Source organism: Gopherus flavomarginatus, chromosome 2 (assembly GCF_025201925.1).
Source record: "Gopherus flavomarginatus isolate rGopFla2 chromosome 2, rGopFla2.mat.asm, whole genome shotgun sequence".
In the NCBI taxonomy this organism is placed as follows: domain Eukaryota; kingdom Metazoa; phylum Chordata; order Testudines; family Testudinidae; genus Gopherus; species Gopherus flavomarginatus.
Genome location: NC_066618.1, coordinates 292,175,515 through 292,201,185, shown reverse-complemented (window position 1 = coordinate 292,201,185; position 25,671 = coordinate 292,175,515). Strand labels below are relative to the sequence as shown.

General features: G+C 39.9%; 1 protein-coding gene across 14 annotated transcripts in view; it reads left to right on the top strand.

Annotated features, from left to right (window-relative positions):
• PTK2 (protein tyrosine kinase 2) overlaps positions 1-25,671 on the top strand; it is a 428,303-nt gene that overhangs the window by 318,641 nt on the left and 83,991 nt on the right. For 8 of the 14 annotated variants that reach the window (XM_050940664.1, XM_050940661.1, XM_050940656.1 and 5 more), the window contains 6 exons: positions 2,134-2,190; positions 3,475-3,495; positions 4,590-4,687; positions 9,242-9,326; positions 22,457-22,557; positions 24,645-24,760. In XM_050940664.1, the coding sequence (XP_050796621.1) occupies positions 2,134-2,190; positions 3,475-3,495; positions 4,590-4,687; positions 9,242-9,326; positions 22,457-22,557; positions 24,645-24,760 (478 nt within the window). The remainder of the gene's footprint in view (positions 1-2,133; positions 2,191-3,474; positions 3,496-4,589; positions 4,688-9,241; positions 9,327-22,456; positions 22,558-24,644; positions 24,761-25,671) is intronic. The other 6 variants (XM_050940665.1, XM_050940659.1, XM_050940668.1 and 3 more) reach the window with 1 other exon arrangement.

Below are 25,671 nucleotides of genomic sequence, written 5' to 3'. Positions count from 1 at the left end.
GCTTGTGTCCTGGAGAAGTATCAGATCGGTAGTGGGGGAGAAGTAAATGAGTCAAGAGAAAATGGAAACATTAATCTTTCTTTCCTCTGGTCCATGTTTTCAGTTTACACTCCGCAAACTCTTTTACCATCCATCAAATATTCAACACATGATGCTGTTTTGTGGAGTCCTGAGTGGAAGTGACCCATCAAGAAAAAGAAATTAATGGAATTCCTCTGCCAATATGCTTTATTTTTCTAGAACACAATATATTTCAAGGGGAAAATCACTCTCTTACAAATGCCTTCATCTGAATACCTGGGCTAAGATTGGGGCACCTAAAGAAGTGGGCCTGATTTTCAAAGGTGCTGAACATGCAGCAGTTGTTGGATGCTTAGTACCTTTGAAAATTAGGCCATTTATTTAGGTGCCTAAATGTGAATTCAGGAGACTAACTTGAGACACCTTGCTTTGGAAAATCTGGACCCTTTTGTGTATATTTAGGCAAGGGCCATTACGGCAGAGCTTTAGAAATCTTACAAGCATACTTGACCTGCTTTTGTGGGTTAAATTTATGCTTCATGGGAGAATTAAGGGACCAGTTGTTAGGGAAAAGAGCACTTGAGTAGCTACTTTCTCACTTAAGGTGCTTTCGGGCAGGGAATGTATCTCCTTGTATAACTTTGTCACCTAGATTAGAACATTTTAGGAGTTACTGTTACATAAACAGGCTTACCAGAATTAAATTTTTATTTTTTATTATTTTGACAGATAATATCAACGTTCATTTTTAAACATAGATTTAAATTTTCACAATTGCACAAAATTATGGATTTCAAGTGTTTTATTTTTATAGATTTAAATTTTCACAGATGCAGGAAATTGGAAGGAGGGATCATACAATAATTATTTAATGACAGTAGATGCTGACGTTCAAAAAGTTAAAGCTTTATGAATGTTAAAACACAAAATTGTCAACATCAGCAGTCAAAATATACAAAGTAAATATCCTTAAATCAAATTTTAATAAGTTCTTAAGTGGCATTTTTCTTATTTTGCCTGCCTGTACATTTTGGTTATTATCAATAGAAATAATTGTACCCTAGTTGGACTATATATGCTGAAATCAATGTTTACCAACATTTATTATAAAAATTTAATCCTTCCAAACCCATATATAAACAAGTGCTTAGACAAGGAAAGAAAAGTACTGTCAATTTTCTTAAACCGTCTGCTTTCTAAGAACTGACACTTTGTTAGAAATTTTCTATTCACAAGATACTATTTCTCACCAACAAACTTGGAGAATAACATCTGGCTAGTTGTCAAAGTGAATTTCCAGAAAACTATGTAAACTAATATTAACAGGGAAATAACCGTTACAAAGAAAGAGTTCCAGCTCCAGGGATTTTTCAGCCCTATACAAACTGAAAAATCTACATACCTAGTACCTACAGACAGTCACATAGTAAACAGTATGCATTTTGCTGTCCTTGAACATAGTCTGCTCTACTTGTGTGATGCAGCAAGACCTGATTTATAATAATAGGAGATATACCTATCTCCTAGAACTGGAAGGGACCTTGAAAGGTCATTGAGTCCAGCCCCCTGCCTTCACTAACAGGACCAAGTACTGATTTTTGCCCCAGATGCCTAAGTGGCCCCCTCAAGGATTGAACTCACAACCGTGGGTTTAGCAGGCCAATGCTCAAACCACTGAGCTGTTCCTTCCCCCAATCATTTGCACTTCACTGATGAGAAAGGAGTTTAATCTCTTGATATGGGCAGTCTCTGTCCATTAACAATGGTTTTTTATTGAAGAAAATCACTATTAATGATATTGAGAGGAATTATTTATTAAGAAGTCATGAATTTAGACTAGTTGATCTGAATTATAGAGTTAATAAGTTTAAAAAATTCATTCTCCTTTTATTCCCACAGAAACAAATATGTGTACTGAAACATAGTGGACAATAAAGTAATCATCATTTATGTGCATGAGCAGATTTTAAATGCATTTAAATGCATTTTCACTGTGGTGTAAAGTGGGTTGTTAAGTACATAGTAGCTTCTATTTGTGGGAGGTGGGATAAAGATTTTTTTTAAATTGTTAGCTTGTCTTTTTCCCAATATTCTCTGATTCCTCCTTTACAGAAACAGATGACTATGCAGAGATTATAGATGAAGAAGATACTTACACAATGCCTTCAAGTAAGTACACTAGTTAACTTTGGAATTTTCCTACTTGACTGAAAAGCTTCTTATTTGATTGAGGAAGCACTAAATTGCATTTCAAAGCCTCACAAAGAAAATGTTTTTTATGTGAGATTATGTTCTGAGGCCTCATGAATTCTGCAGCCCTTCAAGCTCAGTCTCTAAAGCAAAAGTAAACAAATTCTATGATATATTTTACTGTACTCAATGATATTACAGTAAAATCCCATCTCATACCAAAACACAGCATTTTAAATTGTGTTGATGGAGGAAAACATAGCTTTTGTGAACCTATGTTTTCAAAGGCAAAAGGCTAATACACCATCTGCTGAAATTATTTTGTGCCTTTGTCAGAAATTGGAAGACTAGTGTTAACTACCCTAAAAAGAAAATCTGTTGTTAAAAGTTCTGGCTGCAATTTATGTTGGGATTGGCTGTGTAATTTTTTATCACTTGCTAACCTGTAATAGAATTGTAACTGGTACATGGAAGTGTAGAAAACTCTCACTTCAGTCATGCCTGTAGATAAGGAGTGGGATGATGGGCAGAAAACCCAGTGACATAGTTAAATTCATATCCATGTTAAACTCAGGAATGCTTAATGTGTTCAGGGGTATGATTTACTTAAGACTTCTGCAGTCCTGGGTTCTTGTCGGAGCAGAGGGACATTTCATTGACCACTTAGGCATTCAGAATAGAACATTGGTTTGTTGCTGAGGGAGTTGTTTGGCAACAAGAAAATGTATGTTTCTTGAAAGCGAATAATACATTTTGAGTAGTGTACAGTAAATCACTGCATTAATTTATTTTAAAATACTACCTAGGATCACAGAGAAATATGACAAATAGTATGTTTTATTCATTGTAAAAATGGATTTTGCATATGAATAATCGTGCAGTCCTTACTTAGTTGAGAACTTTAACCTGTGGGCTTCTACAAAGTGCTAAGCACTTTGATCTGATGAAGCAAAACACTAAAACATACCTTTAACCCTAAGCATGTGAGAAGTCCAATTCAAGGCACGTGCTTACCTGCGTCACTGGATTGGGCCAGAGTGCTCAACCTCTTGCAAGTTTGAGCCCTGCTTCAATAAAGATTGCAGGATCAGGCCCATGATTTGTGTTAGTATAAACATAAAATCACTTGAGTAAGTTATCATTTTGGCTAAGCTAACATTTTTCATCTTTTTAAATATTATGAAATATTTGTCCAAATGTTTTGTTAATTTTAAGAAGATATTTCTAAGTGAGTGTTTGATTTTTCTCTTAAATGCACTGCAGAAAGCTATGGAATAGATGAAGGTAACAGGAGCTCCTTTGACCATCTCTGTGTGCTTGCAATTTTGGAAGTGATGTGGAGTTTTTCAGTTTAAAGTTGTTTACTTTCATTTAGTAAGCATTGTGTTAATTGGTTTAATTGTGTTTCTATAGTTAAACCAATTCTTTGGTTAGCTTTGGAATTTTAAAGAGGAAAATGCAGTATTTTAAAAATAAATGAAAAAGGCATTGGTTGCTTTCATTTCCAGCTAGCTAGTGTCATTTCTGTAGCGCTAATAATGCCATTAAATTATCAGGCATGAGGCCTATGCTGGATGAGAATCAATTTTTTTCCCCTGGAGGTGATGACAGCAGTAGAAAGTCACACTATATATGTTTCCACTGTTCCTGAAATAGTATTTTTTCAGTGATTGCCAGAAATTAAATTACCAACTAAATAATTCACCTGGAACTGAATAAATTTGATTACTGAACTGGTGAACTATTTCTTGTCTTGGGTGTACCTAGTCTACTAAAGAACAAAGCTAATAAAATTGTATAAATCACGAACATTTTATGTCAGTTTTGTACCAGTTATACACAGCTAGAAGTGTGACACAGTCAAAGTTTTACATTTATTCATTTTATGTTTTCCAGTCATGTGCTTCCATTTTTTTTCCCCTGCAGCCACCTCTTTAAAAATACTCCTGGCTCATTTGATGGTTCAGAGATCTAAAATATCATATAGTGGAATCCTCTTAAACATATGGCTTTAGGTTGTAGTTAATGAATTCCATATTACCCTAGGCTATTTGTGGTCCTTTCCTTATCCCTTTAAAAGCCATAATTAATTAAGAAGGATTTAATTATATTTATTGCATTGAAATAAATATTGCATAGTAATTAATTTAGTAAGTCATATTTCACTGTCTTATTCAGGACTTTCATTCAAACAATTGTTTAAGAGGATTCTACAGTGTATACAGTTTTTGTCTAGGTTGCCGTCTAGCAAATTTAAACGTAGTTATTCATATGTCAGGCATTGGAGTGGGTTACTTTGAGTTTGGCGTCTTGTGGATTATTTCATTTGAATGCTTTTCATCAGTAGTTTGAGGTTTAAATCCATTGTATTATTACAGCCAGGGATTATGAGATTCAGAGGGAGAGAATTGAACTGGGACGCTGTATCGGTGAAGGACAGTTTGGAGATGTACATCAAGGAGTTTACATGAGTCCAGTAAGTATCTTTTTTAATATGAACATATATTTTCAGAAAATCTTCTAGAAAACTGATAAGTCTTATCTGTGGTCCACCTAAGTGAACTAATGCTGATTGATAGTGGCTTGATGGAATAGAATTTGTAAGATGTATAGCACATATGTAAAGCTTTATATATTAAAAAGTTGCTGTAAAAACATTAATCCCCATAGTGCCCCTATGAAGAAGCTACTCTAGGTACTATTATTCCCATTTTACAGATGGGAATGCTGAGGCAAAGTAGACTTGCCCAGGCCACACACAGATCATTGATTGAGCCACGATGAGAACTGATGATTTTTTACTCTAGCTTGTGCTATTTCTTCTTCATCTGGATAATATCTTAGCATGCTTAGGTTATCTGTCTTGGGAACAGAACAATGTGACTTGCCCCACTTGCTGGGGGCCAGATTTTCAAAAGAGCTCATCCTCTAGTCTGGCCACATGTTTCAGTGTCTTAATGGAAACTGAGCTCTCTTGAAGACTGAGCTTCCCTTGTGGGTGCTTAGCTCTCTTGAAATATCTTATTCTAGTCTGTGACATTATTCTTTTACTAGTGAAGATACTTATCTACATAGTGAGATTTTCTGTTGATAAAGTTAGATCAGAAGTGGGCAAACTATGGCCCGTGGGCCACATCCGGCCTGCGGGGCACTCCTCTCTGGCTCCTGGCCCAGGAGGGTAGCCCCCGACCCCTCCCCAGCTGTTCCCCCTCTCCCGCAGCCCCAGCTTGCTCTGCTGCCGGCACAGTGCTCTGGGCGGCGGGGCTGTGAGCTATTGGGGCAACACAACTGCAGAACCCGACCTGACCCGCTGCTCTGTGCTGCGTGGTGGCAACGGCATGGCTGGCTCCATCCAGGCGGCGTGCCTGTAGCGCTGTCAGCCACCAGTGCTCCAGGCAGCACAGTCAGGGAGCGGGGAGGGTGGATAGAGGCCAGGGGAGTTCAGGGTGGTGGTCAGGGGGCGGGGGTGTGTATAGGGGTCTGGATGGTCAGAGGGCGGAGAACAAGAAGGTTGAATGGGGGCGGGGTCCCGGGCAGCCGTCAGGAATGAGAGGAGGGGTTGGATGGGGCGGAGGGGGGCAGTCAGGGCCAGGGGTTTTGGGGCGGTCAGGGGACAGAGAGTGGGGTGGGGGTTGATGGGGCAGGGATTGGGGGGGGGGCAGGCCAGGACCCCCTCCCCTAACCAGCCCTCCATACAATTTCCAAAACCTGATGTGTCCCTCAGGCCAAAAAGTTTGCCTGCCCCTATGTTAGATGGTCTAGCACCCAAGTTTTAACTGTGTAATTGCCTATATGAAACAAGCTGGTGGTCTGCCTAGATCTTGGTAAACAAGTATCCATTATACACAACCACACCCACAGCTGGTTTTAATTGCCCCTCCCTCCCTTTTTCCCAATCTCAGCAAAGAGTCTAATGATTAAGGCCCCAATCCCGGAATTTACAATGCATTGGCAGATTGTTGTGCCCACATAAAGCTCCATTGAAGTCAGTGGGGCTCTGCACTGGCAAAGCAGTTGGCCTACACATTGTAAATTGTAGGATCAGGGCCTAGAACATACAGCCCTGTCACTCCTAGAGTGCCCTTCCAGTTTAGGCTTCAGGCATGGCTTTGCACCTCCAGGCTCTTCTTTGTCACAAGTCTGGCAGCTTTTATCAGCACTAAACATACACTTGCACAAACGAATGCCTTAGTCAAATTATTACTTGTAGCTTTCTTTTCAAAAGATACATAGTAATTTTGTCCCTGATCCAGCAATGAACTTTTAAGCATATGCTTAAAGTTAAGCACATGAGTAGTCCAGCTGATGTCAGTGAGACTAATGTACTTAAAATTAAGCATGTGCTTAAGTGTTTTGCTAGTTTAGGGTCATCAAGACTAAAAGGACGCATTTTTGAGGATCTGAAAATAAGTGAAAAATTAATTTAATAGTAGTAAGTGAGAGAGATTTCTAAAAAATCTTTTTTTCTGATTGATAACAAAATTTACAGAAAAGCTCCTGTAACTGGTTAAAATGACTTATGATCCAGTTTTGCACCCATTTAAGTCAGTGACAGATTTGTTTTCTACAAATTCGATGAAAGATTAGTCTGAAAAATTACTGTTAAAAGTGATATCGTTAGAGTGCCATATCTTGGAATCTGAAAAACAAGCTGATTTATTCCCAGTAGTTACTACAATTCACTCAAAGAATCTTTAATTTTGATAACTGTGCACAAGTCATAAAAGAATCCAGCTCACCATTCACTCTTCCAGAATGTCACTTTTACATTAAACATTCATAAGACAGGTAACAGTTGGTAATAACTAGCAGCCTTTGTTGCTAAAGGCTGAATGGAAAATGTGTGTATAGGACCTTATGTTTTAGGGGTAGGAATTGAGGCCTATTGGAACAAACTTGAAGGACTTAAATCATCATAGCATATAAAAAGCTATTTGTTTTTCATTAGTCAGAATCATTATCATTGTATTATAATGGCAGATTTAGCACAGTCATCTATATCCTTAATATTATCTCTCCCTCCACCTCACCCAAAATCTGTTCATAACCAATTGAATTTTTTTCTCTTTATTTAACCTATCCTATGACAGTTCCTACTACATTTATCTTGCACATTACCTGGAAATTCTTGCCAGTTACAAAGACTTAAACTACTTCACTCAACAATAAAACTGATTTCTATTGTTGTACATTTTATAGTAATCTCCAAAATACCCTCCAAAGAAACCATTACTGCATTATGTCAGAGTAGAATAAAATCATCTAAATTTACAGTTAATTATACCCTAAAATATTATAGATAAGACCATCAATTATTCAGAATACTAATCAATTACTGTGTTTGAGTGTGAGAAAAATAGATCCACAAAATCAACTTTTAAAATGACATGGGGTATTTTTGTGTTTAAAATGTATCTGTTTCTCTCTCAAGGTCCTTCTTAGAATTTTAATATTGTTTCATCACTGGGATTGAAAGGGAGCAAGATTAAGAAGCAGATGCTGTGAGTGACCCAGAAAATAGATATTAAAATTGTTTAAACCCAAGAAGTATAATCTTTCCTCTATCCCGGTAACATTTGTATGTAAAAATAGAAATAATAATAGGAACAGAATGAACACACACAAGGATTAATAATCCTGTGAGGTGCCCAGCATCTTCAGCTCAATTTACCTCAGAAAGAGGTAAGGAGCTCAACTCCATAATCCAGAACATGATGTTCCCTGGCTATCTAAATAGCATTTTTGAGCAAAAAAGAATTTTTAATCTCATCTCTGCAAATAGTGTATAGTTCTATCATTTAGGCCCTGGTCATGTGAACACTTCATACAGATAGTAAAGTTAAAGCATGTCAGTTGTCAGTGAACTCAATGGGACAACTTATGTGAGTTGCATGTTTGCAGGACCCAGGCTTTTGTATTGGGACATACTTAATTAATTGTATTGGCTCAGAAATCATCATCAAGATACGCTTCCATTGTAGCAGTTATTATTGTGAGGTGGAAGAGCTGTTGTTTTGAGAATGCTGTAAAACCACAAGTAAATGAATGTTACTATCTTGTTTTGAAGATTACCTATTCAGTTAATTTGGATTTAAACAAATATTTCAAAATAACATTTTCCAGTAGAAATGAAGCTTGAACATCCTAAAGCTTTTTTGAAAAGAAAAACTGATGCTCCCTCTGTGTGCTGTCTGCAACCTGTAAAAAGAGCATTTATAAAACATACCATAGAAAAATTAAAGATGATGTCTTAGCTCAGGAGGCCTCCTTCAGGCTGTATCAACAATATTCTCATTTTTCTACACCCAGAGGAGGAACGATTGGCTGCTATATCTTTTTTATTTCTGATTTTGAATATAGATGATGTACCAGAAAAAAAATCTTTAAAATACCCTGTTTTAACTAATGGGCAGTCTATTTCGTAAAATATTCACTTAACATTCTTTCTTAGCTTATGAGTTAAATAGAAACATTTAGTTACTGTGCATCCTGTTAATGATGTGGTTATTATTAAAGGCTTGAGTCAGTCAAAATTATATTCAGCTTCCCCAGTGCAGAAGCCCACAAGAGTGTGAAACCCCCAGAAAATCCTTTGTGTTGCTTTTCATAGGCTTCTTTGTTGCACAAGCCAAATACATTATTAAAGCTGGAAGCAATTCGTTTCTTCTACATCCCTTAACATTGTGTCCATAGTGTGCCACTGTTAGAAAATGCATACCAAGGTTCAGATGAGCTGGTCATCTGTTTTAGAATTATCGATTATTATAAATTAGAAGTAATACTGTCAGACTGATCAGGTTTAACTTGATGTTCTAGATATAAACATGTAATGTAAAAATTATTGGTTATAAATGTTTAATTTTTTATATTTTTTTTAATTCATGAACACTTTCATGTTCCCAGTGTTTTTTTTAACTAAATATTGTGCTTAGCTAAGTATCTGTTACTGTCTCTTAAAATACATTCTGTAGTTTAAGAAGCGTATTTGTGATTGGTTTCATTTTTATTATTTGACATTTCGTTCTTGCAGGAAAATCCAGCCATGGCTGTTGCAATCAAAACATGTAAAAACTGCACTTCAGACAGTGTGAGAGAGAAATTCTTACAAGAAGCCTGTAAGTTACAAAACATTTTCTTTGATCTAACTTTTGGAAACAGTCCTTTAAAACACTTTGTTTCTTTATGAGTTTCTCTTTCTTGAAGTCCATTTAGCTTTTTGTGCCACATACTATTGATATGCTTTTAAACATTTTATTAATACACATGAGCTTGGTCCTGTCCTTTGATATGCAGCATACAGCTCTGCTTAGATCTTAAAAATCAGCCATTTTGCTTATGCATACACATGAAGTATCTGATTTTCCAAATTAGATGGTTCTGCATGACACATTTAAGACTTCAGGAAAGAGACCTTCTTGGAAAATTAAATGAGACTTAATTCCCCATATCCTCCTTTCCCCATTAGATATTACAAAACCCTAACCTATTGCAATGTGTCATAACACTTCTAGAGGGACAGGTCTTCCTGTCTGATAGTAAGATTGCTAAGACTTTATGCCGTGAGAAGGGATTTGTTAGATTGTTTTCGAGAGAGTAGGGGCCTACATTTTGAATATTTGGAGCAAGAATTTCATAATGACCTGAACTCACCATGTTAACAAAACCAGCATTTAGCATACAGAGGAAGGCCTTGCAGAACTTTGTGAGTGTGTTAGTGTGTTAGAAAATGTATCCATAAAAGTTCAAATGAATATTCATAATTGGGTGGGGAGGGGCAAGTGGAGTTAACGTGCAAAAAGAATTCCTAAGAGATTTTCTTTCCTTAACATCCTGTTTTGTAAAATAAATTGACATTACAGGCCATAGAACTGTCTTGTTTCATGTTCTTCTTGTTCGTTGCTATTGTACGCCTGTGAGATCAGGTAAAATCACTATATTGCATCAATATATTGATTAAGGCCAAAGGTAAGAAGGCATTTCTATTCCATGTTAGTCACTTTTGTTTAATTCTCTGTACAAAATTGCTATGTTCAATGCTAAAGATTTATTCCTTTTTGAGTGCAAGGTTTTTTAATTAAAAAACATGGTATGTCTCTAGCTGTGTGCTCCTTTTTAGGCCTGGTCTACACTTTTAAGGCCCTTCACAGTACTTACTAAGCAAACAAAGAGAAGGTTGTTGAAACATGGTAGGTTGATGCTTCCTAACAATACAGAAAAGAATGATTTGTGTATGAGAGTGCTTCTGTTTGCATCTTGAACATGACCAATCAGAAAAGGCCATGTAGTAAACAAATGAGCATTGGTTTCTTAGTAGAAACATAGAAAAGATTCTTTCCTGAAAGAAGGAAAAGATCAGCCTGTGTTAGGTCATTTTGTCTGTCCCCTGGCCCATGCAGCATGGCTCCCACAGTACGTGCTCGACACAGTCTAGTTCTAAGTGATTTGCTTTCCATCACTTTCCCTAGTTGACTATTTCACAGTGAGCACGTCCTTCTTTCATTTTCTGTGTTCCTATGTTCTAACTTTCCTTGCCCTGTCCCTTCTTCTTAACCTCTCACTCTCATCAGGTTAAAAACATAACATAAGAACAGCCATACTGGGTCAGACCAAAGGTCCATCTATCCCAGTATCCTGTCTTCTGACAGTGGCCAATGCCAGGTGCCCCAGAGGGAATGAACAGAATAGGTAATCATCAAGTGATCCATCCCCTGTTGCCCATTCCCAGCTTCTGGCAAACAGAGGCTAGGGATACCATCCCTCCCCATCCTGGATAATAGTTTACTTCCTGTCCCGTGACAAGAATCCTTTGGGTCTCCCCTATCATTTAAAAAAAAAAAAAGAAGGAAAAAAAGGAAAGAAAAACACCCTTGGTGCTGCCTCCTGCTCAAACTATCTCCCAATCTCCTTTCTTTCTACACCTTGTTCCCAGATTCATTAAACGTGCTGTCTACGATAGACATCTGGAGTTCCTTTCCTTCAATTCTCTTCTTAACCCCCTTCAATCTGGCTTCCATCTTCTACACCCCATTAAAACTGTTTTTTCTAAAGTCTCTAACAATTTCTTGTTGGTCAGATATTGGGCCCATACTTTATCCTTATCCTCTGTGACCTTTCAGAAGTTTTTTTGTATTGTTACCCGCTTCCTACATCTTGATATTTTGTGTTCCTTTGGCTTCTGTGGTTCTGTCCTCTCATGATTCTCTTTTGAGCTCTCTGAACCATCTTTTAGTATCTTGTTTGGTGAGTCATGCTCCTTCCCTCTCCCCTTTTCTGTGTGCATCTTTCAAGGCTCCATTCTTTGCCTCTGTTCTTCTCCCTCTACAGTGGCTTTGACTACTGTTTTTGTGCTGATGACTCATAATTCTACCTTTCTACTGATGAGCTAGCTTACTCCCTCCCTTCAATCTAGTATTTCATCCTGCTGTTCTGACTTTTCATTGTGGCTGTTCAATCATCTTAAACTCAATATTTTCAAAACTGAGCTCTTGATTTTTTTTCCCTTTTCTTCTTCCCTTTTCTCCCTCACCAGTGATAATATCATCTTCCCAATCATACAATACCGACCATAATTTGGATGTCATCTTTGACCCTGCCCTCTGTCTGGACCCACGTATTTGGACCCTTTCAAGATCTTTCCACTTTTTCCTACACAACATCTCTAAAATCCAGCCTTTTCCTTTTCTGTCCAGACACTCAAAATTCTCATCAAAGCCCTCATCATTTCATGTCTTGGCTACTGTAATGTCCTCCTTTCTGACCTTGACTTCTGCAACCGTGGCCCTGTAAAGTCTATTCAGATTACTGCTGCCAACATAATCTTCTTGGTTTATTGCTCTGATCACATCAGCTCCCTCTTGAATCCCTTCACCAGCTCCCCCTTCACCTCCACATAAATACAGGCTTCTTGTCTTTACTTTTAAGGCCCTTCACAGTGTAGACGCTTGCTACCTAGCTTATCTGTTAACCCTTTGCAATGTTGACCTGCACTGTCTCTCTGCCAGCATTCCCAGCCTTGAACATACTACCCCATTTGCGTAGGAAAATGTTCTCAGTAAATATCCATACAGATTCTTCCTTATCCTTCCTTAGATCCCTTCTTAAGACTCTCTTCTGATGTGAGGTAATGCGTATAAACCCAAGTTGTTGATCGTGGGTAGGCTGGTGACAAGCTATTATTATTCCTCTTCCCTTTCCTTTCTTTTTCTGTTTCCTTATTTCCTATCTCTACTCTGCCCAGTTAAAAAAACAAAAAAACCAAAAAACCCTACAATCTCATTTAATTTAAAAAACCGGGCCAATTCCTCACCATACTAATTTGTTTGTGGGTTTGCTTGTATCCCCATCCATTCCCTTTCATTTGTTTGTGTCTTCAGATTGTTAGCACTCTAGGGTAGGGATTGACTCCTTTCCACGTTACTACAGTGTCCAGCACAGTGGACCCCAACCTCAACTGGACCCACTGGGCACTACCATAATTTTAATACTTACAGTAATAAGAATTTACAGGTGACAGAGCTGACTATGTCTGGTTTATGTTGCTTCAAATTTTTCTCAATTTTGATTCATAACCTGTAGGTTTTGGGGTTTGTTTTTTGAGGGAAGGGCGAGGCTTGTTTAGGTTTTTTATGATGATACAAAAGTGATAGTGCAGGTCCTTTAACATGAAAAATGACCCAATGAAAAATTATTGCAGGGGAGAAAATGTTTTTTAAGATCTATATCTCTATCTTCAGTAGCTTTTTTTGTTGATGTCTTAAACTCATCTCTTTATTTCACGAAGCTGCATATTAACATTAACACATCTGTATACAATTAAGTTGCAAATTGCCACTTCAGATGCCAGTTTGTCAGAGGGTTTTTTCCGTCTTCCACTTGCTATAATGAATAGTTTCTTCCTCCAAAATATTAATTCTTTTCAGATGCTAGTGATTAGGGAATCTTGTCTTTAGAAAACCATCTGCAGGACAGAAAATTGGAGAAATATACTAATGTGAGAACTAGGTAGTACACTGATACAATAGCTTTGCTTCTCTGGAACTGGGAGAGTCAATCAAGCAAAATCAATTTAATTTAATTCCTAGAGTACATTTGTCACCAGAAAAAAAGTCTGTAGTATTTAAAACTGCCAGGACCCTATCAGACAGAATAATGAATTATTATTTTTAGCAGTAACTTCATTTTAAGGGAACCTCTCTGGTCAATTTAAGCTACTTTCCTGCTTCATAATCAAATCAATACAATGTATTCCACATTAATAAATCTGGTGTTTTTTTTAAACTGCTTCGGGTGTGATTATCACAAGAGCACTCTGAAGCTTTCAAGATCATGGTGTAATCTGTTCCCAAAGAAATAAATTGTATTTACTAAGAGTTAAGACTAGAAGTGAATTTCAATGGAGTCCAGGTAGCTTTGCCCCCTCCTCCAAACCTTCAAAAAGACACTTAGTTTGCAAAAATTGTCTATTTCAATAAAGCCTGGAAGTGAATGGTTAAGGGAAGAGATTCAGCCACAAATGCAATATAATCCTTTATCATCCATTATCCTCCAACTCAACTTACCCTACTAAACCAACTGGTACTTATACCTTTGGTTTTTTCTGTGAGAGAAGTGTGCTGCTGTATGTATACTGTTGATTTCCTGTATTGTTTAATAAATGCATTGTAAAGTTTCAAAGGGAATATAATCACAGGGCACCTTGTTATGTCTAAATTCTATAAGTTTTCTCATGGGGGGTGCAATATTGAATTATTAACTAGACAATTCTTATGAATATAATAGGGGTGGTTATTGTGAAATGTGTTAATTACCTGACAGCTGTGTGGAGCCTGAGAGGACACTCCTGTACTAATGAAACTATGGGTACAAAAATCCTTCATTTTTGCAGCATTAATCTGCTGTTCAGAAGCCAAAAGTATAAAGCTTTTTTATTTTTGGCCCATATTATGTAAACTAAAGTAGGCCATTTAATTTGAGGGAAGAATATACATTTCTGTTGAGCCACCGCAACAGTATGAGCTGCAAAGATAAAGGAAACGTAATTTTAAGATATATTTTAGGACGCTTGCTGTGTGTCATGAGATCAAACCTAATCAAAAGGCTGATGTTTTTGCTTCAGCTAGCAAATATTACCTCCCCCATTGCATTAGTAAATAAGGCATACAACTATCACATGAAAGGTATCGTTATTGCACTGCTGGGAGTAAAAATAAGTTAATTATGCCCATAGCAAATAAAATATGATGTAAACAAAATCATTACATGAGATTTTCTTTGGGTATCATAGCACTGAAATTCATCTTTATGTGGTTATTGAATTATACATTTTACTTTTCCATTTGCTTTCTAACAAACAAGAAATGTGCAATTGAACTTTTCATAAATTATATTCTTCGATGAGTAATGTCCCTGTGGGTGATTCACGTTAGGTGCACATGCACCCCTATGCCTTTGATCAGAGATTTTTGGTAGCAGTGCCTGTTCTGCCAATGCATGTGCCCTACAGGTCCTTGTGCCCCATAGCAAGGCTATATAGGGCTACATGGGCACACCACCGTCACATCGTTCTCAGCCACCTTTGGCCAGAGAAGAATCTAGCATGTGCCTGTTTTGCTATGTACCTGTCTCCCCCTTTTATTAGTGTTTTAGCAGTATAGTTAGTTCTTATTAGTCGTAGGTTTAGTACTTTATAGTTGGAACCTTTATTCTCCTTTTTTTAAAAGAAATACATTTTTGTTTTTTTGTTTCCCCTGTTTAGGGGCTTGAACAACTTCTCTTCTGTTGGGGATGCCTGGCTCTTTGGGATTTAAAAGGTGCCTTTCTTGTCAAGAGGCAGTCCCTGTTAGTGACCGGCACTCCCACTGCATTCATTGCTTGGGAGACTCACATTCCCTGCAAGTGTAAAATCTGCTCTTCTTTTAAATGGTTATCTCATTAAAAATAGGGAAATTAAGTACAGACCATGTGACAGACCCAGGCCAGTAGGGTACAGGAGTCTGGTAGAGGGCAAATATACTGGTCACTGGGTGAGTAATTTTCTGTTCTGTGACCAGAGCAGGGGCTGGACTAGATTAATCAGGAACCTGCTAGAACCAATTAAGACAGGCTGATTAGAACACCAGCAGCCAATCAAGGCAGGCTAATCACGGCACCTGGGTTTAAAAAGGAGCTCATTCCAGTCAGGCGAGGGGGAGCCAGAGGAGAGGAAGTGCGTGTGAAGAGCTGGGAGCAAAAGGTGCAAGGAACTGAGAGTAAGAGGCTGTGCTGCTGGAGGACTAAGGAGTACAAGCATTATCAGACCCCAGGAAGAAGGTCCTGTGGTGAGGATAAAGAAGGTGTTTGGAGGAGGCCATGGGGAAGTAGCCCAGGGAGTTGTAGCTGTCATGCAGCTGTTACAGGAGGCACTATAGACAGCTGCAATCCACAGGGCCCTGGGCTGGAACCCGGAGTAGAGGGCGGGCCCGGGTTCGCCCCAAACCTCCCCACTCGTGATCAGACACAGGAGAAGTTGACCGAGACTGTGGGGAAGATCCCTGAAGTGAGCAAATCTGTCAATAAGCACAGGACCCACCAAGGTAGAGGAGGAACTTTGTCACAACCATCAAGGATGAAGGAAGCCTAAAGACTGGCTTCGGATCAGGGTACAGGGAACCCCCATGTATAGAGACCCTCCTCATCTGCCAGTGCCTCATAGTCTTTGAGATCAAGGCCACCGAGAGCTTCCAAGAGGAAGACAGCACCGAAATCCTGGTCTCAAGCTCTTTGCTTGACTGAGGTACCAATAACCACACCACCGGTACCAAGAGCTTCCCACTCCAAGTATAAGGAAGGGAATAGGAGATGCAAAACAATAAAGTTCTTCATCAAAAACGATTCAGTCACTGGAGGCCTCAGGCCCCGAGAGGAGTTCTAGTGAGGCTCTGAGTATTCTGGGTACCATGAAGCATATTAAGTCTTCAGCTAAGTCTCTTACCTTAGTAGTATGTGGTCGGTACTGAAGACTACTACTACCAAGAGACCAGCTTCACTGGAATACTCAACCCCCCTGGTACCAACACCAGTGCCTCGCACAATGGCCTCTGCAGCATCATTGGTACCGGTACTGATTTCTTGTTTGTTTCCAGTACTCAAAAGACGTGAACATAAGAATGTCCATACTGCGTGAGAATAAAAGTCCATCTAGCCCAGTATCTTGTCTTCCGATAGTGGCCAATGCCAGATGCCCAGGAGGGAATGAACAGGTAATGATCAAGTGATCCATCCCCTGTCGCCCATTCTCAGCTTCTGGCAAATAGGCTAAAGACACCATCCCTGCCCATCCTGGCTAGTAGCCATTGATGAGCCTGTCTTCCATGAACTTATCTAGTGGTACCAAATGAGCCTGAGTCTCTGCTCCTTGCAACTTATGGATGCCTATTGGTACTGAGATCAGCTGGGTCACTGTCTGCTTATGTTTCTGGGAGACCTACCTCTTCACCATCTTCAACTATCCATGAGGATGGGTTGTCACTACTGATACAATATGTGGAAGAGCATCCTGACTAAGACTCTGAACTTTGTGTTCAAGGATCTCCAATTTATTCGAGGAGGCGTTAATCCCTGTTGCAGATACAAGGCATCAGACCTCTGTTTTCCAATAATTGGGATGACCAGCATTGGATTCCTTCCCCAATGCCTTATCATCTCCTTCACTGGCCTTACAGCGATTCATGGGCAATGTATTGCCAGCAATTTTAAGGGACCTCAACTCAGTCTCACTGAAAACATAGAAGACCTCATTCCTTGGGACCATCCATCCCTCTTCCCCATTCTGAGCCTGAGAAGACCTTTGAGGAGCAAGAGGGCAAGGGCGGAGAAAAAGATTACCCCCCTCACAAACATCTCTTTGTCATCGCTGGATGAGGCAGTCGTGCCACCACCGCCTTCATTAGCTGACGACTTCTGACAATTCCAGGACCTGATGCAGTGGATTGCTGACAACCTGCAAGTATCCCTGGAGGAAGTCTGAATTCCCATCACAAGCACCTGGACATCTTACACACTTCTGCCTCAGCACGGGTGGCACTGACAATTAATGAAGCGCTCCTGAGCCTGCCAGTTCCATCTTGCGAAGTCCAGTAACGGCCCACCCCTGCATGCAAGAGGGCTGATATATACACATATATATATGCACATACATACATACTACCCAGGGATTCTGAATTTTTATTTTCTCATCCAGCACCAAACTCTGGTTGTGGATGCAGTCACATCCACTACGAAAGGGGCAAGCGGCATATCCAAAAAATCACCCCTTATAACAAGGACCAGAAATATCTGGACCTGTTTGTTCGTAAGAGCTATTCAACAGCAACACTTCAGTTCAGGATAGCTAATCACCCAGGTGCAGATGCAAAATATGACTACCTGAACTATGAGAAGTTTAATGCTTTTATTGACCATTTACCACAGGAGTATCGGGAACAGTTCAGTGCTACAGTAAAGGGGGATCAGCTTTTAGCAAAAGCTTCACTGCAGGCTTCACTCAGTGCAGCGGACACTGCAGCCAGGTCTATTTCCACTATTTCCACTGTGGTACTGAAGAGGCAAGCTTCCTGGCTTCAGTTGTCTAGGTTTCCATGGGAGGTACAATCGACTATGGAAGATTTATCTGTCTATCTAGCTTCCTACAGATTCCATAGACGACTCGCTTCATACCCTAAAGGACTGTAGGACAACAGTTAATTCTTTGGGGATATATGTGCCTGTAAACAAAGAAAATTTAGCAGGCCTCAATTGGCACAAAGATTCCACACTGCTCAATTTTCTGTCTTCCACAGGCCACCACAACCAGTAGCTACGAGGTCAAGGATGAATTGCTACGTGGAAGTAGGCATCTTTGAAGTCGAGGGTTGCAAACCAGTCCCCTAATTCTAGGGACAGAATTATAACTGCTAGGGATACTATCCTGAATTTCAGATGTCTGACATGCTTGTTCAATTGCCTGAGTAGATACCCTTCCCTGCAGAAGCAAGGATGGGAACCTGGCTTGGACTTGTAAATATATAAATAGCACTACAGGCAATGGCCTGCTGGAACAGTATAATAAAGCATAGTGGTCATGAAGGTGGCCTGGAGTGAGTGTGGTCTGTACTTAAGTTAGAAAAGATTCACAGAGAACCACTGGGACAGAGCACTTCTGGATTTGATAACTTTGATAACCCTCTTGAAGAACCTTATTCAAAGAGTGCAGCTCATCCCTCAAGAGCCAGCAAAAACATGTTTGCAACTGCTGGGACATATGTCGGATTGTGATTTTGTGACTCAAAACGCCGTGTTGTATGTCTCCAGGGTTGGTTCAGGACTGTTTTTGTACCCATCAAACACATTCTCAGCAAGCAGGTATTGGTATCAAGTCAGGTCCTACAGTCACTCACCTGGTGGATGAATCCATCCAGAGTTTGTGCAGGAATCCTATTCAACCAGAATCCTCCTACAATTGTATTAACATTGGATGCTTCCCTTTTGGAATGAGGAGCACATTTTGATCCAAGGCAGATGGTCACAGCAGGAACAGCACTTACACATCAATCTGTTGGAGTTAAGGGCAGTCAGAAATGCTTGCCTGCACTTTCTTCCCCTGCTCAAAAACAAGTCCACCAAGATCATGACAGGCAACACAGTGTGCATGTATTATATTGATTGTCAGGGCAGAGCATGTTCCTCCTCACTCTGCACCAAAGCAGCAAAGCTTTGGAACTGGTGCATAGCCAATTGGATAGTCATCTCAGATTCTTACCTCACAGATATACAAAACCTCATGGTGGATAACCTGAGCAGACGTTTCTCTCTAAATTACTAATGGCAGTTGACTCTTAGGACCTCAAAAAAGTATTTGGAGGTTGGGGATTTCCAGAGGTCAACCTTTCTGCCAAAGCAGCCAACGCAAAGTGCAGGAAATACTGTTCCAGAGGCAGGGCTCAATCCCCAATATCTAGGAGATGCCTTCCTTATTACATGGACAAAGGGTCTTTTCTGTGCATATCCTCCAACTCCATTGCTCTGGAAGGTCCTTATCAAGATCAGACAGGACCATGCCAAAGTCATTTTGATTGTATCAACTTGGCCAAGACAAGTTTGGTTTCCTCACCTGATCAAACTCACCTCTTGACCTGTGTGTTCCCTCTAATTTTTTCCATCCATGTGCGGAATGAATTGTGTTATGTGCATATCTAGATAGTTGGTGAAGATGTGCGCCAACTGTAGAAACAAAAAACCTAGATATATTATATATTTTTTTAAACTTACCATAGGGATAATTACTCCAGTCAGGACAGGTTAGGCATTTTAGAACTCACTACTCAAAGAATTAAATTTAAGTGGAAGAGAAAAAAAATTATGAAATTAATAGACCAGTCAAAACACTAAAATACACTTTGAAAGAAGTATCAATGACAATAATAATAATTTGTTATATATGGAGATATACCTATCTCATAGATCTGGAAGGGACCCTGAAAGATTATCAAGTCCAGCCTCCTGCCTTCACTAGCAGGACCAAGTACTGATTTTGTCCCAGATCCCTAAGTACCCCCAAGGATTGAACTCACAACCCTGGGTTTAGCAGGCCAATGCTCAAACCACTGAGCTACCCCTCCCCGCTTGGTGGGAGGTGAGTGTGAAAGAGTGTGTGTGTGTGAGAGAGAGACAGACAGACAGACATGCACTGCTCTTTTAAATAGATTGGCACTCAGCAGTCTGAAGCTTTCTTGTTCAACAGCTGCCAGCAAGCTCCCTCCGTCCTGAGCCCTGTCATGTGTGTCCCCTCCCCCCCCGGTCTGCGAAGATGGGGTACAGGGATGGGGGGAGCAGGACACCTTGACATCAGTCCCCTCCTCCCCCTCACCCGCTCTGCGCAGCTAGCAGGAGGCTCCAAGGCAGAGGGCAGGAGCAGCATGGCAGTGTGGGGAGGGACACCTGAAGTGCACGGCACTTGATAGCCTGCTGATTGGCTGCCCAGCTGCACAGCTTAGAGGGAACTTAGCTTGTCCTCCATTGTGGCTCCCAGTCAGATCTTGTCTGTTATCTCATGATGTGAGTCAGACACTTCAGGCCAATTCGAACGTTCTGCAACTACAAGCTTGGTTCCTCAGTGGTTCTCAGGACTAGAGATCACATGTTCATTGAAAGTACAAAAGATACCCTGTTAAATAACAGAAAGGAATCTAATAGATAGACCTTCAGAAATGGAGACGATATAGCCTTTGGTTTAATTGGCATCCTCTTTCTCCTATCCAGTCATCTCTTTTCTTGATCTTGGATTACCTGTTGGAATTGAAAAATTCAGGCCTTTCTGTAAGTTCCATCAAGGTTCATTAAGCAGTAGTAACAACTTTCCATGTGCCAGTAGAAGTTTTCTCAGTGTTTGCTTATCCAACTACAGCGAGAGTCCTAAAAGGACTTCTCAATCTTTTCCTGCAGTGTAAAACCCCAACACTGTTTTGGGATTTCAGTCTGATTCTTAACCGTCTTATGAGACAGTCCTTTGAACCATTAGCTATGTGCTCGTTGCTGCAGCTGTCTATGAGGACAGCCTTCTTGGTGGCCGTCACTTCTGCTTGAAGATTTGGGGAAATGGAAATTCTAATGGCAGATTCTCCATTTACTTTGTTCTCCAAGGAGAAGGATCTTTACTACCTCATTCGAAGTTCTTATCTGAGGTGTCCTCTGAACTTCATATCAAGCAAACTATTCACCTTCCTCCCCCCACCCTTCCCCCAGGCCTCATCAGTCAACACAGGAGTCTATTTTTAGTACACTAGACGTTAAGCGGGCATTAGCATTTTACTTGGACAGGACTAGGTCATTCAGGAAGACCCATAGACCAGTGGTTCTCAACCAGGGGTCCAGGGCCCCCTAGGAGGCCGTGAGCAGGTTTCAAGGGGTCCGTCAAGCAGAACCAGTTTTAGTCTTGCTGAGGCCCAGGGCAGAAAGCCTAAGCCCTGAAGCCCAGGGCCAAAGCAGAAGCCCGAGCAACTTAGCTTCATGGGGGGCCTCTGTGGCGTGGGGTCCCAGGCAACTGCTCTGGTTGCAACCCCTTAATGCTGGCCCTGGCTTTTATATGCAGAAAACAGTTGTGGCACCAGTAGGCCATGGAGTTTTTATAGCATATTGGCTGGGGGAGGGGGAGGCTCAGAAAGAAAAAGGCTGAGAACCCCCACCCTAGACTCTTTGTTTCTATTGCAGATCTAAAGGAGCCCCTGTCTCTACTTGGAGACTTTTTTAATGGATCTCTGGATATATTATTGCCTATTATGGTTTTGCTGAGGTTACATCTCCCCTAAGAGGGCATGCTTTACTAGATCACAGTCTACAACCGTAGCTCTACTCAATACATTCTGATTACTGAAATCTGTAGGGTTGCAACATGGTCCTCAGTGCGCACATTTTCTGACCACTTCATCCTAATTGACATTGCAGAATCAGATGGGGCAGTAGGCACATTCAGTAATGGACTCTGTTCTGAAACTCCCACCTCCTTAATGGGCTACTGCTATGGAGTCACCTAAATTGGAGCACCTCCAGGGACACTACTTGAAGAAGAAGATGGAGAGATTACTCAGCTTGTGCAGTAACTGGAGTTCTTCAAGATGTGGTCCCTGTGGGTGCTCCGCTACCCACCCTCCTCCCCTCTGCTTTGGAGCTGCCTCTGTGGGCTTTGCCGTACAGACGGAACTGACGATTTGTGTGCACAGCCCAATATAGCCTAGGTATGGGGCATGAAGATGTGTAGGGTGCATGCCTGGACAGAATGGGCACTGCTACCAAAAATCTCCAATCAGAAGTGCAGGGGCACATACGCACCTGAAGTGGAGCACCCACAGGGGGACACATCCTGAAAAACTCCAGCTGTTGCACAAGGTGAGTAACCTATCATCATACATCATTTAAAAATAACTAGTAATCTGTGGTTGGTCAAGATATACATTATACCTTGTAGTTATTTACATCAGTATAAAGAGAGTATTCTGATCAGATAGCATTTTAGACTTTCTCTGCATAGGTATAAAAGACTAAACAATATTCAAGGCAATGGAGAATCAGGCCCAAAACAATCTGGTTATATGTCCTTACATGACCGTTGGTTCAGACCTACAGTAAAAGCTTGTTAAATGAATCCTCTTATTGCAAAAACATTTTTCATTTAACAGCTATTGCTTTAACAGGCAGCTTTTGTATTTAATGAGTAAACCTGCTTCCTCCTTTCTAGTAACAATGCGTCAGTTTGATCACCCTCACATTGTGAAGTTGATTGGAGTTATTACGGAAAACCCAGTCTGGATAATCATGGAGCTCTGTACACTAGGGGAGGTATGATAAATTCCCAAGTATCTTCTTTCTTCTTCCCTCCTATCCCACAGACACTTTCATATGGGATTGGGGAACTGCTTATTCAGTCTAATGGATTGGGTTCTAAATATTACACTCTAAGGCAAATTCATCAAACAAGTGAAGTCTAGGATCATGGGATCATATTGGGCATAACTCCACTGAAGTCAAGGGAATTAGCCTGTTTACATCAGGGTTGATTTAGGCTATGGTTCTCAGAGATATTTTGAATTGCTGATACAATGTGAGAGCTAATATCTGTGTCAAGTAAGAGGTGCACATGGTGATATAGAATAGAAAGAATGTTACTGTGAATTATTTAAAATGTATGTGCTTCAGACTGTGAAATCTGGACACAAATGGTTCAGTTAAAAATATTGCATAGAAGAGATTTCACAGCTCCACTTCCTTTAAGGGATTATGGAATATAGTTTAAAAAACAAGATTAAGAATATCCACTTTCTTGTCTTGTGTGTTGAGAGATACAGGAAAGCATATTGTGTCCTTTTTATGCCAAAAAAACTGAGTTCATTTGACTTGCCGTGCAGTTACAGCACTAATAGTCACTGCTAAAGGCATCTGCCTTTCAGCTGGTACATTAATATTTAGCACAGCCTAGGTAGGACCCTCATTGATAGCAGCCTCCTACAATAGCAATAGAATTTGTGATTATATTAGAATTTATTTAGCAAGGTTCTGTAAAGCCTTAATATGTTAGTGTGTCTGTAAGGTGAAATTTTAAATAAGCTTTATAAACAACATTTTCAAAAACACGTATACCATGCTGTTTGACACTAGAAGAATGCTGGAGTAGCTCGTATTATATGAGTGTCTCATGAGGAAAACCATAGCAGAAACATATCACAGTGGAATCATCCACATTTCTTTGCAAATCCTGAGTGGCTTTGTTAAGCTTTGCTCAGTGCCAGTGTAAATGAGCCCATTTAGCACGTGCAAACCTATGCAGCATTTTCATTAATACAGCACAACTATAGGTGATCTCTGCTACATCATGAAGTTTCACCTACTGTAAGCAGTTTCTATCTGCAGTTGATAGCATCTTCAGAAGTAGGGATCTTTTCACAGTACATTGTCGATGCACCTACATTTCTTTTTCTGAATGTCCCTTTGTTTGTGGAGGCCCCAGCAGTGAAGACTTTCCTTGTTAATCCACACAACCAAGAGAAATGCTAAATAATCTGCTGTCTTTAACACGGGAATTATGATGTCAGATTTTTTTTAATTCTGACTCATTTTCTCTAAATCAGACATTTCTGAAAGACTTTAGAGGTGACGTAATTATATGGTTTATAATGCAATATGAAAATATCTGAATAAGATAGATTAAACTGTAGTTTGTTAGAGTTGTCCAAAGTGGGTAGCACAATTTGTCTCCATTCCTTTATTCAGAGATGACAGTTCTTCCCTTTAATTCCCAAATCCTCCTTCTCAGCATACAACTTTCTTCTCAATCTTTATTTTAATCCTGTAAACAAAAGCCAGTGCTACACTGTTGTGGTGTAATTGCCTTTTGCTAGACTTATTTTTGTAGAAAATTTATGTAGTGTTGTTAGTTCCTCTGAGCTAAATCCAGGCCTCTAGTAAAATCTGTGCAATTACAAGCATAAATTAATGCTGCCCAAGCAATATCGATTTGCTCTGTGTTCAGGCTGGCCCAGGTGTGGGTACAAACCCCATGCAGTTACCTGCTGAGACTGTTCATGCCAGCAATATGAGCAGTTCCCAAGGAGTGAATATGTGGAGAGGTTCAGGAGCAGCTGACCCAAGTGGGCCCAGCAGTGTTTGAGCTCTTTGGCTTCAAGAGGAGACTGAAGTGGGGTGCAAAAATTGCATCCCACTTGGCTACCTCTTTTCACACATTAGAAACAGCCTGAATTTAGCCCAAAGAGTGTGTTTTCTGTATGACAACTGACTTTCTTTTCTATTCCAGTTTAAAGGGGAGGATTGTGTACTGTGAAATGTGTAAATCTTAGTTAGAGATTTCTCTCTTCTTCAGATTCATTATTAATTTGTCATGACATCTCTCTCTTTTCTTCTTTATCCAAAAGCTGAGATCATTTTTGCAAGTAAGAAAATACAGTTTGGATCTGGCCTCTTTGATACTCTATGCTTACCAGCTTAGCACAGCACTTGCCTACTTAGAGAGCAAAAGATTTGTACATAGGTAAGATTATATCTATATGACAACTTTCAATTTAAGGAAAAGGGTTCATAGATTATTACAAATATCTGGGCTGGCAGAATTGCTGGATATAGATATGTTCGCTAGAAGGAAATGTTTAAAGCACAGATCAGCACTCTCTAATAGTTTCAATTATTTTCTTGATTTCCCCAATAAGAAAAGTATGTCCCATGTGGAACAGTATTTTGAGACTTTTAAAAAGCCACTTGTATGTGTGTTTACATCAGCGTCATGTTAGAACTTCATGAATTTTAGAGAATCCACTACAAAAATACATTTCTGACATAGACTGTCAAGGGTGACACCTGCTGGGTCTCAGTTATATTGACTGAAGTATGTGCCTGGTTTTAGTCAGAAGACTGGGTTGCCAGCTACTCTGTTGCTTTGCAATGCCAACACTTTTCAAAGCTGCAAGTCAGCTATAATCTTCAAAATATGAAAAATCAAATCTGAGAGAGCAATAGGCTCATCCTGAATTAAAGAACAGGGAAAACAGAAATGTTTCTGTAATGGAAATGCCTATGCTTAACCAACAAGTGAATTTTAAAAACACATACGACAGGGGAATTTTAGTTTAAGTAAGTTGAATTTAGTTGTGTAGGACATGAAACAGGCCATAAGTCCTTCATCTCTGGCACTGTTATATACAGCCAACAATTTTCTACATACCGATTCCATGTATATCAGTTAGGACTTAAGCGTTTTGTTTGTATAAGTGTATAAATTATGTATGTTTAAGTGACATATTATCTTGTAAATGGCAGAGGCCAGTGAGGACAGAGATAGGCACTAGAATTTTGACCAGGTGGCTGTGACTTTATTAAAATCTCTATCAGTAAAAAATATGTAAAGGCAGCTTGTCCTAGCAGCAGTGATTTTAATGGAAGAAAGCA